Source organism: Candida parapsilosis, contig 005806 (assembly GCF_000182765.1).
Source record: "Candida parapsilosis strain CDC317 annotated contig 005806".
Classification (NCBI taxonomy): domain Eukaryota; kingdom Fungi; phylum Ascomycota; class Pichiomycetes; order Serinales; family Debaryomycetaceae; genus Lodderomyces; species Lodderomyces parapsilosis.
Genome location: NW_023503279.1, coordinates 292,515 through 304,835, shown reverse-complemented (window position 1 = coordinate 304,835; position 12,321 = coordinate 292,515). Strand labels below are relative to the sequence as shown.

General features: G+C 36.6%; 2 protein-coding genes across 2 annotated transcripts; one reads left to right on the top strand and one right to left on the bottom strand. All coding sequences in view use genetic code 12, as the record gives it.

The window, feature by feature from the left end:
• Positions 1-3,466: 3,466 nt before the first annotated feature.
• CUP9 (transcription factor CUP9) lies at positions 3,467-4,408 on the bottom strand (the record flags this gene model as incomplete). The annotated part of the gene is made up of 1 exon (XM_036807492.1): positions 3,467-4,408. The coding sequence occupies one exon, from the start codon at positions 4,406-4,408 to the stop codon at positions 3,467-3,469; it is 942 nt and encodes a 313-aa protein (XP_036664323.1).
• Positions 4,409-9,826: 5,418 nt separating this feature from the next.
• On the top strand, positions 9,827-11,140 carry CPAR2_301330 (uncharacterized protein; the record flags this gene model as incomplete). The annotated part of the gene is made up of 1 exon (XM_036807491.1): positions 9,827-11,140. One exon carries the CDS (start codon positions 9,827-9,829, stop codon positions 11,138-11,140), a length of 1,314 nt encoding a protein of 437 aa, XP_036664322.1.
• Positions 11,141-12,321: the final 1,181 nt, after the last annotated feature.

Genomic DNA, 12,321 nt, shown 5'->3' with positions numbered 1-12,321 from the left:
TTATAAGTATCAACCGTTGTACAAGCACTTTTCGTTCGTAAACGCAAACAAAACAACAGCGAGACGATGCCGAACCTTCTTTCTATTAGGTCATGATACACCTTCCAAGCTCAAATAAGGACAAGCAAAAGGACAAGCAAAAGGATAAGCAAAAGGACAAGCAAAAGGACAAGTAAAGGACAAGAACACTTTCCAAGAAATGTCACAAAAACTTCGTTCTAATAGAGAAACCCCAGTCGAGTGTTACAAAAACAAAAGAAAACGACGATCCTTTCTTGTATTATAATATTTTCTTCTCATTTTCTAGATACAATGGCGATGTATTATTTTAACTTGGTGCCTATATTGCTTAGACGAATTGGGAGAGAGTTTACATTGATTTCTTGGTCTGTGTGTATGTACTCATTTTTTCTTGGTTTTGGGTCAAAAGTCAATTTTTTGATAGAATGGAATTAAAATAAAGGAGAAGATAAAGTTACTCAAACTCTGAAGCTTGAGATTTGCCAGTGCGTGTGCTTGCTTACGCACCCATGCATGCATTTCTCGAGTGAGTTGAAAGCAGTCAATTTGCAGCGCTTGACACCCTTGTAAAGAAAATAAAATATACATTACGTGGGCTTTACGAAAGTTTTAATCGCTGTGGAAAGGGTCATACGGTTTTGATTTGTGTTAATGCGTACTGCATTTTAATATAACGAATTGGGAACGGTTTACGATTTGCTAGTTTTCCTTTTTTACTTCTCTTTTGTGTTTTTTTATTTTTAATTCTCTAAAGACAAGTAGTGACCACGTCCACATATTGATAGTGGCAATTTTGGTGCCAATTGAGGTACTCATTATACACCAACTGCAATTGCAAATGGACATGCCTTGGCTCTGTTGTTCTTGAGTGTAGTTGTACTTTATTAGGTTTTGTTAGCGTTGTATGAATGGGGTATATTTTAAGTGACATTGAAGAAACTGAGAAGCAATCACAAAAGGACATTTCCAAGGGTGATGTTGAAAATGTCATTTTTGAATGACGTTTGTAGTTACACCCGAGTGCCAGCTATTCTTTATCTTACCTAAGCATTGTTTCAAGATTGTTTGTTCAAGAAAATGACCGTGAACCCTCCATTGTTTAGGAGTCTTATGTGCCAAGTCATAGTTCAATTAATGACGTATCTTTCCTCTTTATAAGCTCATTAGTTCGATACCTCCCAGTAGCTGCATCTTTGAGCATAGAAAGAGAGTTTCAAAATTGATAATGAGCATATTTTGAATTACAAAATAGGCAAATTGACAACTAAATCTATATTTTTTTAGACAAAAACTAAACCAAATTAAAATGGTTATCACTGGTAGCTGGTGGCTTAGGAAAGGTTTAGTTTGCTTCTTGTATAATAATTTCAAAAATGTCAACCTTTCTATATGTGAGTGTGCGTGCGGTTTTCGTAAATAGCAGACAGACGATTACACAAAATTGAAGAAAATAAAAACAATCTCTCGACAACAACACACGTTACGTAAGCGGGTACTGTTTCGAGGATTATGATAAAGACGATAACCCCGAAACTTTACGAGAGTGTCGGTGGTATTATCAGCAAAAAAGCCAACGGCTCAATTTATTTCTTGGTGAAGATATACATTTGTAAAAATCACCTCCGCGATTTGATGTCTGCATAACTTCGTTATTCACATTCGTTTACGTACGATAACTGAGCATAACATTTTTGCATTTTCTTTTTAGGTGTCACTTTTTAGGTTCAATTTTGACTGGGAAGCTATTTTTTTTGGGCTATGCGTCAAATCACATAGGGTGTGGAGGTGCAAGAAAACTAAATGATTGTGAGAAACGAGCTATGTGAGTGTGTCAAATTTGAAAGAAGGCACAATAAACTAGTCTAGAAAGATACGAGTGAGTGCCACATGAACACGCAGAGATCTTATGGTTATAAAGCAAAATTTCCTTTCGAACATCTGTCTTCTCTCCTCACGACTCTGTTGCCTCCTTGTCGAACCACAAACGTAAAGGAAAAATCATTTGTCTGTTTTCTTTACTCAGCAAAGTAGTCCTGGTATTCCTCACTTTGATCACATTATTTAAATAGGTGATAAGTAATTGAACCACATTTCTGCCCCCCCTAATATTCAATTTTTGCACATTCTTTTCTTGTGTGCTATCCTGTTATGTCATGTCATGTAATGCGCTGTCAAGTCAAAGTCAAAGTCAAAAACTTTGGTTTTGATTCTTTTTTTCTTTAGCGCCAATGCACACAAAGAAAGGCATAACCGTGCACAACACATACAAATATCGTTAATTCTTTACATCATTTTTGCAAAAAAAGCAAGAGCTTCAGATTTCGTGGCAGTTTGATTTAGACATGAAGGGAACCAAGTTGGAAATTGACGGAAGATGATGTTTCATTTGTCGTTTTTGTTGACAGATGATCAAGAAGTTTCCCCCACCTTTCTTTTGCTTGAATGAGTAAGTTTCAAAATACGGGTGTGTCTATTGACTGCGAGAGATCTATAATTCAAGTATTATACATATCCCTCTTTCCATCATACGTCAAGATGAAGAAACATTGCAGAAAGCACAAATATCAAACAAGCTTTTCATGCTTCAAAAAAAAAGCTCTAGTTCTTAAGAAAAAAGCTTATCTAATGACATCTGTGATAGTTTTTATTTTCTTTTTTTTTTACCCAGAAAATAAAAACACATGGTACGATTTTTCCTTCCCCGTTGTCTTGTGTGGTATCCCATTCACTATTACTTGAAGAGTGGAGTTCATAGTCTAATCAGTCAATTCATACGCTTTGACACGTAGGAAAAATAATTCGTTTCCATCATCAACAGATTTGTATTTGTGCGTTTCGTGCAGTTTCTTTTTCTCTTTTTGTCGGCCCGGTATCGTCGAATCATGAGCGTAACAGTACACCACCGAAATTAACACATTCGAACCTCGTCAATCAAAGTTTTTTGCATCAAAATTGCACAATCTATAGTAGTTTTCTAACCAACACTTTACAAATTCTATCTTTTTGACTCAAAAATTACTCTTATTTGAACCGGGTCCGATATTTCGGCGATTTTTAGAGAATGTACTTTGGAATTGAAGAACAAAAGGATAACTTACATACTGAGATGGTGAAGCAGTACTTGAAGAAAAGAATACTACGTTGATGCTACAACCTTTTTTTCAGACAAATTTACATTCTTAGAATACTAGATACACACAAGAATACATATTTATTTCTCTGTTTCACAAGTAAAATAAGAAAACACATATAAACCCTAATAATAAACAAAAATCTCTTTCTCTTGAACCAACAATCACTGATTGTTGTTTTGGAAGGTAAGATTGCAATTTGTCTGTTGAAGAACTGAAAAAAATAAGAATAAACACCAAATACAAAAACCAAAAACCCAAAAGAACAAAAAAATCTCTCACCAACACTTCATCACATTGATGACGCTCCCCCCTTAGACCAAGTGCATCATACGCTTCTGTTCTTTCAAAGTCTTAATTTTCCTTCTTCGAGCATTGATAAACCAATTACTCAATTGTTGTTGATTCAAACCGGTAGCCATCATTAATTGATTCTTTTCAAATGAATTTGGGTATGGGTGATTTAAATGATCATTGAGCCAACGCAACAAGACATAGGTTATTTCTTTGGGTAAGTTGTTTCTGGTTTTGCGTTTGTTACTGTTGTTGATGACACCATTGTGGTTTGGAGAGTTATTAGTGTTAATTGCTGCTGTAGCTGCGTATTGCGGGTGTTGTTGATGGCGAGGGTAGTAGTCGTGTGATGGGTAGTTAGATAGTGGGTGGTGATTATAATGATGTGAATGTGGAGGAAAATAACTTTGATCGTGACCAAGGGTGGATGATTGTTGTGGATATGAGTTTGAGCGCATCATCGATGGTAAATGCAGCTGCAGCTGCAGCTGCTTCTGCTGCTGTTGCTGTTGCTGTTGTTGTGAAGGTGCATTGCTGTGAAAGTAGTGCAGTTGTTGGTTGTGGTATTGTTGTATTGACGATGGTGACGAAATTGATGATGATGTACTATATCCTGGGTTGGGAGATCTGTTCAAGTATTCCGAACTATTGTTGGTAGCAGTAGCAGTGGTGGTGGTGTAGTAATTGTAATGTTGTGGAATTTGGTATCGTTGTTGTTGTTGTTGTTGTTGCTGTTGTTGTAGCTGCGTAGGTGGAGGAGGAGTAGCCAATAAATCACTGATCGGTGGTAAACTTATTCTCTTGGTCAAATGTGATGGAACTTCTTTAGACTGCAGTTGATCTTGTCTTGATGGTAATGGTAGTGTATGTTCTGGAGAGCTAGTTGTTGTAGTAGCAGTAGTAGCAGATATGGATGGTAAAGTAGATGATCTACTATGATGAATCAATTCTGTAAGTTGCATATTGTTGTAGCAATGTTAAACTAAAGTCTGGTTTGTATGTTTGGTATTGGTCTGAAAAGATGGTCGAAAAAGAAAGTTATAGCTCGTGAATTTATGAATGAGGTTAACGGAGGGGAGAGTTAGAGGGATATCCATTGGTTTATATATTAAATGCTTTGCAAATAATAGCCTTCATTTACAGAGCCAAGCCTTTGAATGAAATTTTTAAATGAAAATAGTATTGTTTGTGTATAAGTAGATATTGTGCTACATACACTGAATTTGTCAACAAATTAAAGGGACACAAAACCAATAATATTTTCTTTTTATTATAAGTTACACAAGATTTAGCTAGACACAAAAACAAGAAAGAGGAAAAACCTTTGAGTAGTCAGACACTACTTTTTGATGCACTGACACTAAACAGCTTCTTAGGTAAATACATCAGTCAGTCATTCAGCTCTTTTCAGACACAAGTCAGCTGACCTAAAACGGCGTTTTACTCTTTTTCTCGTTTCAATCTCATAAAGATCTTACCAACATACACATGTACTCACTGCACAGCCACTTATATTCTGTAGATCTCTTCTTGCTGTGGATCTTCCTTCAAACCTTGTTCATTAGTCAAAATGGATATATAGTAGATGATATAAAATAAAATCATACGTCTATTTACGTCTAGAGTAAATTCAATAGTTATTATTTTTCGGCAAACCCCTCAAAATTTCAGAATACAAGATAGAAAAGAGAGGGTCAACATAAAATAAGGGAAGGAAGAGTAGTGTCATCGTATATTAGATCTAAGAAAGAACAAAAAGCATTAGTTGATATTGGGGAGGTTATATAATATTTGTCGCTAATGACATATGTATTAGTGTACTATTATTATATAGCCTGTGTCTCTTATTATTATGATTATCAAAGTGTCATTGGAATTTGCTGGGCACATGACTTGGTTTCTGTGTCTGAATCTAAAGCCATTTCTGTCTGAGTACCCTTTTCATGTGAATATGCAGACACTTAATAGTTGCATATTATCACTTTAAGTTGAGTGGCAGATACGAAACAATTAACAACTGCACTCATCTTTGTGTTAATAACCTTATACTCCTGCATAATAGCAGAAAACTGTCAAGTCACACAGATCTACTACTTACTAACAAGGTACAAGAGTCATATGTTTTTGAAATTAACTAAAATACAACCATACTTTGAGGAGATAGCGGGTGGTCTGAATCTAGCTTTTTTCTTTGGGGATAATATGACAGATACAACGATTGATCACAAAGTTTACATTGATACAAATGTCATGTACTATTAGTGTCATCTTTTCGGGAAGAAGGGGGGTGGGATGATAGCCAAGCATTGTGAGCAGCACCGTAAAACCCATCCTAAGAAAAAGGGGGAATAGCTAAATGTGTGGATAAAGTTGGCTTAGACAAAGCCTCAGGAGAGTAACAAACCACTCTCTTTGTTAGAACCTAATATTTGGTGTAGTATTTGCTCATTTCCCGTCTCCTCCGTTGGTAAGAGGCTATTGTTTCCCCCTTTGTTAGTTGGGATCCTACATACAAACATTGTTTTGATTTGTCATTTATTTTTATTTTATTACTATTTTTTTTTTATTTTAGTTGTTTTTTTTTCTTCGGTTCAATCCCCGAATTTCGCACGGCGTTAGGCACTAGAGACTAAAACCTTATACTGACAGTCATAGATAGATAGATAAGGGCACCCACACACGTACCACCTCACTACCATAGCAATCCAAAACCAATCAATGCACATGCTTATTCTATTCTTGGATGGAGATGCTACTGCCTCTCTTATTAGCTGTCTTCCTTTCAAGCATACAACAATCTCCATAAAACACAAAAGAGTGTGCATTTACGAAGGAAAAAGTTTACCTTGATGAAACTATTGCTATTAAACTTTGGTTAGAAAGACAATACTGTCAAATCTCTTACTATTTTTAGTTCACAAACAACAAAATAGATCACCATTTTACTAAGCTCGTAGATCCTCCTTTTTTTTCTTTTTTAGTTTTCGGCATGGCTTTGGTTTCATTTCAAACTTCTTTCACCTTGTTTCATTGTGGACAGCTTATTAAACGTTGTTGTTGCAGTTTAACAGTATTTTTAGTAACAAAACCCTGGAACGCTCAGTCTGGCACTATTTATTGCTAAAGGATGTGACTATAAAACAATTGACGAACATAAAGAATCAGTACACCTTGTACAAGTTTAAACGATTCTGGATGCATTTTGGCCATTAGTTTTTTTTTTTTTGAACTCACCCCTCATTGAATAGTAAATTTGTGTAGACAAAAGTTCTGGGTACCATCATAAAACCAAGTCACAAAATAAACAAGAACTATTGCAGAAAACATTCTCTTGTGTTTGCGTATATATGGGGTGTATACCTCGGTACAAAATCCATATATGCTTACAAACGTTTTATATTGTAGTTGATAACTTGATGAGTTTTAGATGTACCAATTAGTCATTCTTCTCCCTTGTGCAAACAGTTCCCTCCCTTTTTTCTTAGGGTATAATGGCAGTGATGCCTAACAACCAACCGTCCAAAATGACGTCGTGACAGTTGAATGTAGAGCGATACGTTATTGATTTAACTGATAGCTCCAGAATGATGACAAACGCCGCAAATCAATTTTCTAAACCAGAAGCAGATTTATCGCAACCATTTCCCGTCTTACCCTATCAAGAAAGCTCCACCCCTCTTCGCCCCACCCCATGGCCATCTCATTCAAAAGAACAATAATCATGTTGCCATGCAACAACTTCTAAAAAAAATGAGATTTGCCAAACCAAAGGGAAAGATTAAGAGAAGAGAGAAACAAAGCTTGTCATTTCTTTTTCTCCTTCTTTTGAAGACACAAATACCCCAAACACTTCAAAACTGAGGCGGTAAAAGATGTCATCTTATTGCATTGTAACTTCCCATATGTGACTTTGAGATTTTACGTCTTTGATTTTAAACTTTTACGATGATTATGGGTGAAAATCTGCGTAGATCCTCTTTGATTATTACGTAAAGTGGGGAAGCATTGAAAGAGTTTCATGTTTCATTTTTTATGCTGCAAATGACAGTTTGTGTTGATTGAATCAAACAATTAGCAAGGGAAGTGGGGAGATGATTTTGTATGCATTTCGACATTTCAAGCATGATGTTTATTCGTAATTACAATTGTTTTGCGCAATGTTATTGCACTATTATTTTGTAACTTTTTGAATGAAACTATCTTTCCTCTTTTCAAATACAAATTTACTACTTTTAAATTTATCTTCTCCGGGTTTGTGGACTGGAGTACGTTGCATCTTTCGCCAATTCTCTCCCCTTGTTGAACAAATCAAGAGACGCTTTTTTACGCTGATTTATTTTTGACGTTGGATTTCATATCCAGGTCATGCAGCTCCTTACTTGATGAACAAACGTACAAAAGGTCCGCAAATATGAAAAGATAGATAGTAACAAGGCGTATCCACAAGTGCAGCTTTTATGTTGGTGGTCTCTGGATGAGGTTTTTCTCTGTGATGGAGCTTACCAAATCATCAAAAGTCTTTTAGTTCATTCATTTAAGGTTTTGTGAAATCAATTATATTTTGTATTTGTCTAAAGGATTTTTTTTGTTGAAAAGAATAACATTTCAAAAAGGCCCTCCAAAAATTGAAAACGGAAAGCCTAACCGGAGGCGGCATTGTTGTAGTCAATGACATTAGAGATTGTCGGACAATTGTGTTTCTTACATTGTTCTTAGACTTGCACATTTCCGTATAGTAAAAGAGTCAAGAATTATTTGGGAAAATAGGGAATATTTGATTCTGAGAGTAAAATTAGTATGAAAGGTTAGCACCCGATCCAATGTTATCTTTGGGAGCAAATGCCATAACATCGAATCGGGTACCTAAAGATGGTTTGTGGTTGTGAGACTCCTAGTTAAAGGCTCTCAACTAGTTACTTGCATCAATCTCGTATATATTATATAAGGTAGCGCACACTTCAAGATTTCTGAAATTCATCACACAAACTTTCCTGTTGAGAACATTACACGAGCAAAAACCCAAAAGGCAAGACCGAACGTTCAACCAAGAGTAATGCAAGTGCTCGAAAGAATTTCATAAGATCGATCTCTGATCGTCTAACCGAGATTTCGAGGATCGCGTGTGTGTGTTTCAGAGTTGAGTTTAGTTTGGAATGTGTAAAGGGATTTACCATACGCTCTTTTTAGTTCAAAGATTTTAGATTTTAGTTCTAGAAGTCAATTTAGTTAAAGGGTCAAAAATTTTTAGCTCAATAGCAAAGAGAAAAACAAACAACAAAGAACATCGAATATCGGCACTACGAGATCACCCCCTTTACGCGATTATCGTCCCTCTTTTTGTCCGTTATTATCGAGCGATTGTTTCGACTTAGATCCAATTATGAATAAACGAGATTGTGTTAGATCGAAGACCTGTGAGTACTCGAAGATCAAACCAGGCAGAGCTTTTGGAAAATTGGAATAAAAAAAAGGAAAGAGTTATACGAGCCATGATCCTTTTTCTCAGTAATTGAGTTTGACTGCCCTGTCCCTAGTTCTCAAAAGTGATCAATCACCTTACTTTCTTGGTTGACGAGACGGGAAAAGCGGCAATCTCAACATTAAAGATTCGGTCAATAGCTTTCAACGCTCGGACAACTCAATTTTCACATGAACGTTGCTTAGTATCAGCTCAGAGAAGTTTGTGGGAGGGAGAAAATCATCCACTTAAAGTCCAATTGAATGCAATGGTTACAAGTGCTCGCCTAATGGGGTATCTGTGAAGCAGAATTGAGCAACATAAAATTTGCACAATTGTTTAGAGCATACGTCTTGGCAATTATATGAAAGAGGAACTCGGTACTTTTAGTGGAACACCGACGAGTGGTAATTAGTCTAGTAATTGAACGTTAAGAGACGTATGAAGCTCTCTCTGATTTCAATTGAATTGGTTGTGTATTTTGCTTCTCAAGTGGGTAACAGTTAACAACATAAACATCGTATAAGTGCTGTCAGGGTTAAATGAAGAAGTAAACCAGTACCTAAACCACTTTTTCACCCGCTTTGTCAACTTACAATCCCACAAGATACAGTGTTAATAAACCTTAAATCTGTCGTCAACGCAACATTTAAAAATAAATTCGGGGACCCTGTTTAGCAGCCAATGATAATCAAAAGTAGCCACGAACCAGTGAAGCACAAAGCATTCTACTCAAGTGAGCTGATTTCTTCTTATTAAAACGCTTGGTCACAACCAGGTTTGGAAATTGTATAAGTAGCCCATGAATTTTCCAAAGATTTGCAATTTACCCATGAGATTTTTCATCACAAGCAAAAGTAATTCCTCAACTTGCTTTTACCGTCATTCGTTTTCAAGCAAGCCAGTTGATTGAATCATTACAATGAAGTTATTGTTACAAGTTCACTTGGTGTTGTGGTTTTTGATTGCCACTGTTTGCGGTAGAGATTTCCGTAGAGGAACATTTATTGACTGGGGTAGTAAACGTATTGGTAAAGGCGATGTCCACATTTATTCCAAAGCTGTATGGTCAATCATCAATAATCATGCTTCACATTTTGATGGAAATATTTACGTTGAAGCTCATGCTGGTCTTTACGTTTCTAGTATCTCACCACGTTGTTCATTATCTGCTACTTTGTCCTCTCTGATTTATGGCTTTGTCAACCACGGTGTTGTTTCCTTCAATGCCATTAAGGGTGCTTCAGGCTATGTGTTTAAGATTATGGGTAGCAAATTTGAAAATAACGGTGATTTATTTTTTTCTGCGTCTGGGTTGAGTTCTGTTACTTGTGGTATCAAATCCAAGCGCTGGTACAACAAAGGTTGTATCCATGTTTACCAAAAGTGGAAGAGTGATAGTTGTACCCATTTAGGTTATGATGGGTTGACAATTGTAAACAATGGTCAAATTTGCTTTACTAACCACAATTGGAAACAGCTTGCTGGTATCCTGGGCACAGGATGTGTTACTGCTCATGGCCAATCATCATTTTATTTCTTGAAAACCAATTTGAAGATTGCCGAAAGTCAAATCTTCTATTTGGCTGATGGTGAAACTTCAATCATGGCAGTGGCATCACGTTATAGACCCCAAACGTTCCACGTTAGAGGGTTTGGTAAAATCAATGGTGTTGCCAACAAGATTGGCTTGTCATCAAGATTATATTCTCGAGTTCCGGGAAGAAAACCATGGAGTTACGATGCTAGACGTGGTATATTGACATTGTATACCGGATTATACTCACAACGATTTGAAATTGGAATAGGGTACGATGTCACCAAGTTTGAAATTGTTACTGATAGATGCAGAGGTTTACCTGGTGTTCACTTGGGCGCTTTGCAATACAATGGACCACCACCACATCCAGGCATGCCACCTCAATGTCAACCATGTAAACCAATCCCAAGTATTCCAGGGGAGGAGAAGCCACCAACTAGTTATACAATTGATACTGCTACAATTGAACCAAGTGAAGAGCCAAGTGAAGAACCAGTTGATCCAACTACCGAACCTACTGACGAGCCTACTGTTGAGCCTACTGACGAGCCTACTGTTGAGCCAACCGTTGATCAACCAACCACGTCATTGACCCATGGACTTATCTTGACAGTAACCGTTACTTCTACATCCATCACAACTACTACTTCTACTACCACAGCAATGGGCACAGTGACGGTTAGAGGATGGTTTTGAGGTGCGTGAAAAAGACTCACGTGATCGACTGTAGTGTAAACCTCAGTAGTTTTATAGCTTTTAACACAATGACAGTTTCTTAAATCAATTATCAAATCCCTCCTTCACATTTTAAGTTATAAAGCTGAAATATTCAACAAACAGTCTGGTTGCGATTGGCGAGATCTTCTAGATCTACGCTGTGCTGTGTCAAACTTAATTGTTTTAGGAAATAATATGGAGATGAATTTGACAAGGTTTCACTAAGACGATCTCTGATACTAATAACAGAAGCTTTATCGCCGATCATGTGCACTGATGCCCAGATAGAGTACAAGTCTCGCTGATGATGATTAGCCTCGGTATGATTTGTTCAAATGTGAAATTTCCATATTACACAACTAGTCAAATTAAGGGCACCAATTGAACGTACCAGAATAGTTAAAGTGAAAACAAAGTGCTGTATAGAGGCCAATAGTAATAAAAGTCTTACAGTGGTTGCTCTTTTATTAGCACATTGGTCTTTATTAAACAGTATAGACTGAGTTAAAATAGCTAGTAAAGCTAAGCCTCGATGACTCTCGTATCATTAGAGATTAGGTTTATGAGCTTAAAAGGCGTTCTCAGAAATTCTCATCAATCCCTTCCTAATGGTTCGATTAGTTGAAAAGAAATCCAAATTGAGTAGTTGTACGATGCCAATATAGAGTTATCAATAGTAGAGGAAGCCAAGCCAAGAGAAATTCAACAAAGTTTCAATTTCCTACGAAGAAGAACCCTACTTGCATTCAACGGAGCCTAGTTTCGTCTCGCGATGGAAATAAGTCACTAATTACACAAAACCTTACTTGGAGCGCATTGAAAAATATCACCACAAACGAGAACAAAACCTGCATCAATAAAAATCTCACTTCAAAAAAGCTTTAGAGTTTGCGCGAAGTCGTTACTTGAAATAAGTAGTGTGAACAACATCTACTAACACTCAATAACACTGCCTGATAACAAAGCAACCTCGCTGCTTTGGTTTCAAATTCGGAGAATTACCTAACGATATTTAAACGACGTTTTTTTGATGTTTTATTAGTTTGGGTAAATGCTTACGATAGCACCATTCTTAAAAAAGTTTATTCAATTAGAGGTCTCCCTAAAGGCCAAGTAAATTGGCAAAGCATAATAAGCTGATGTTATACTCAACCGATGTT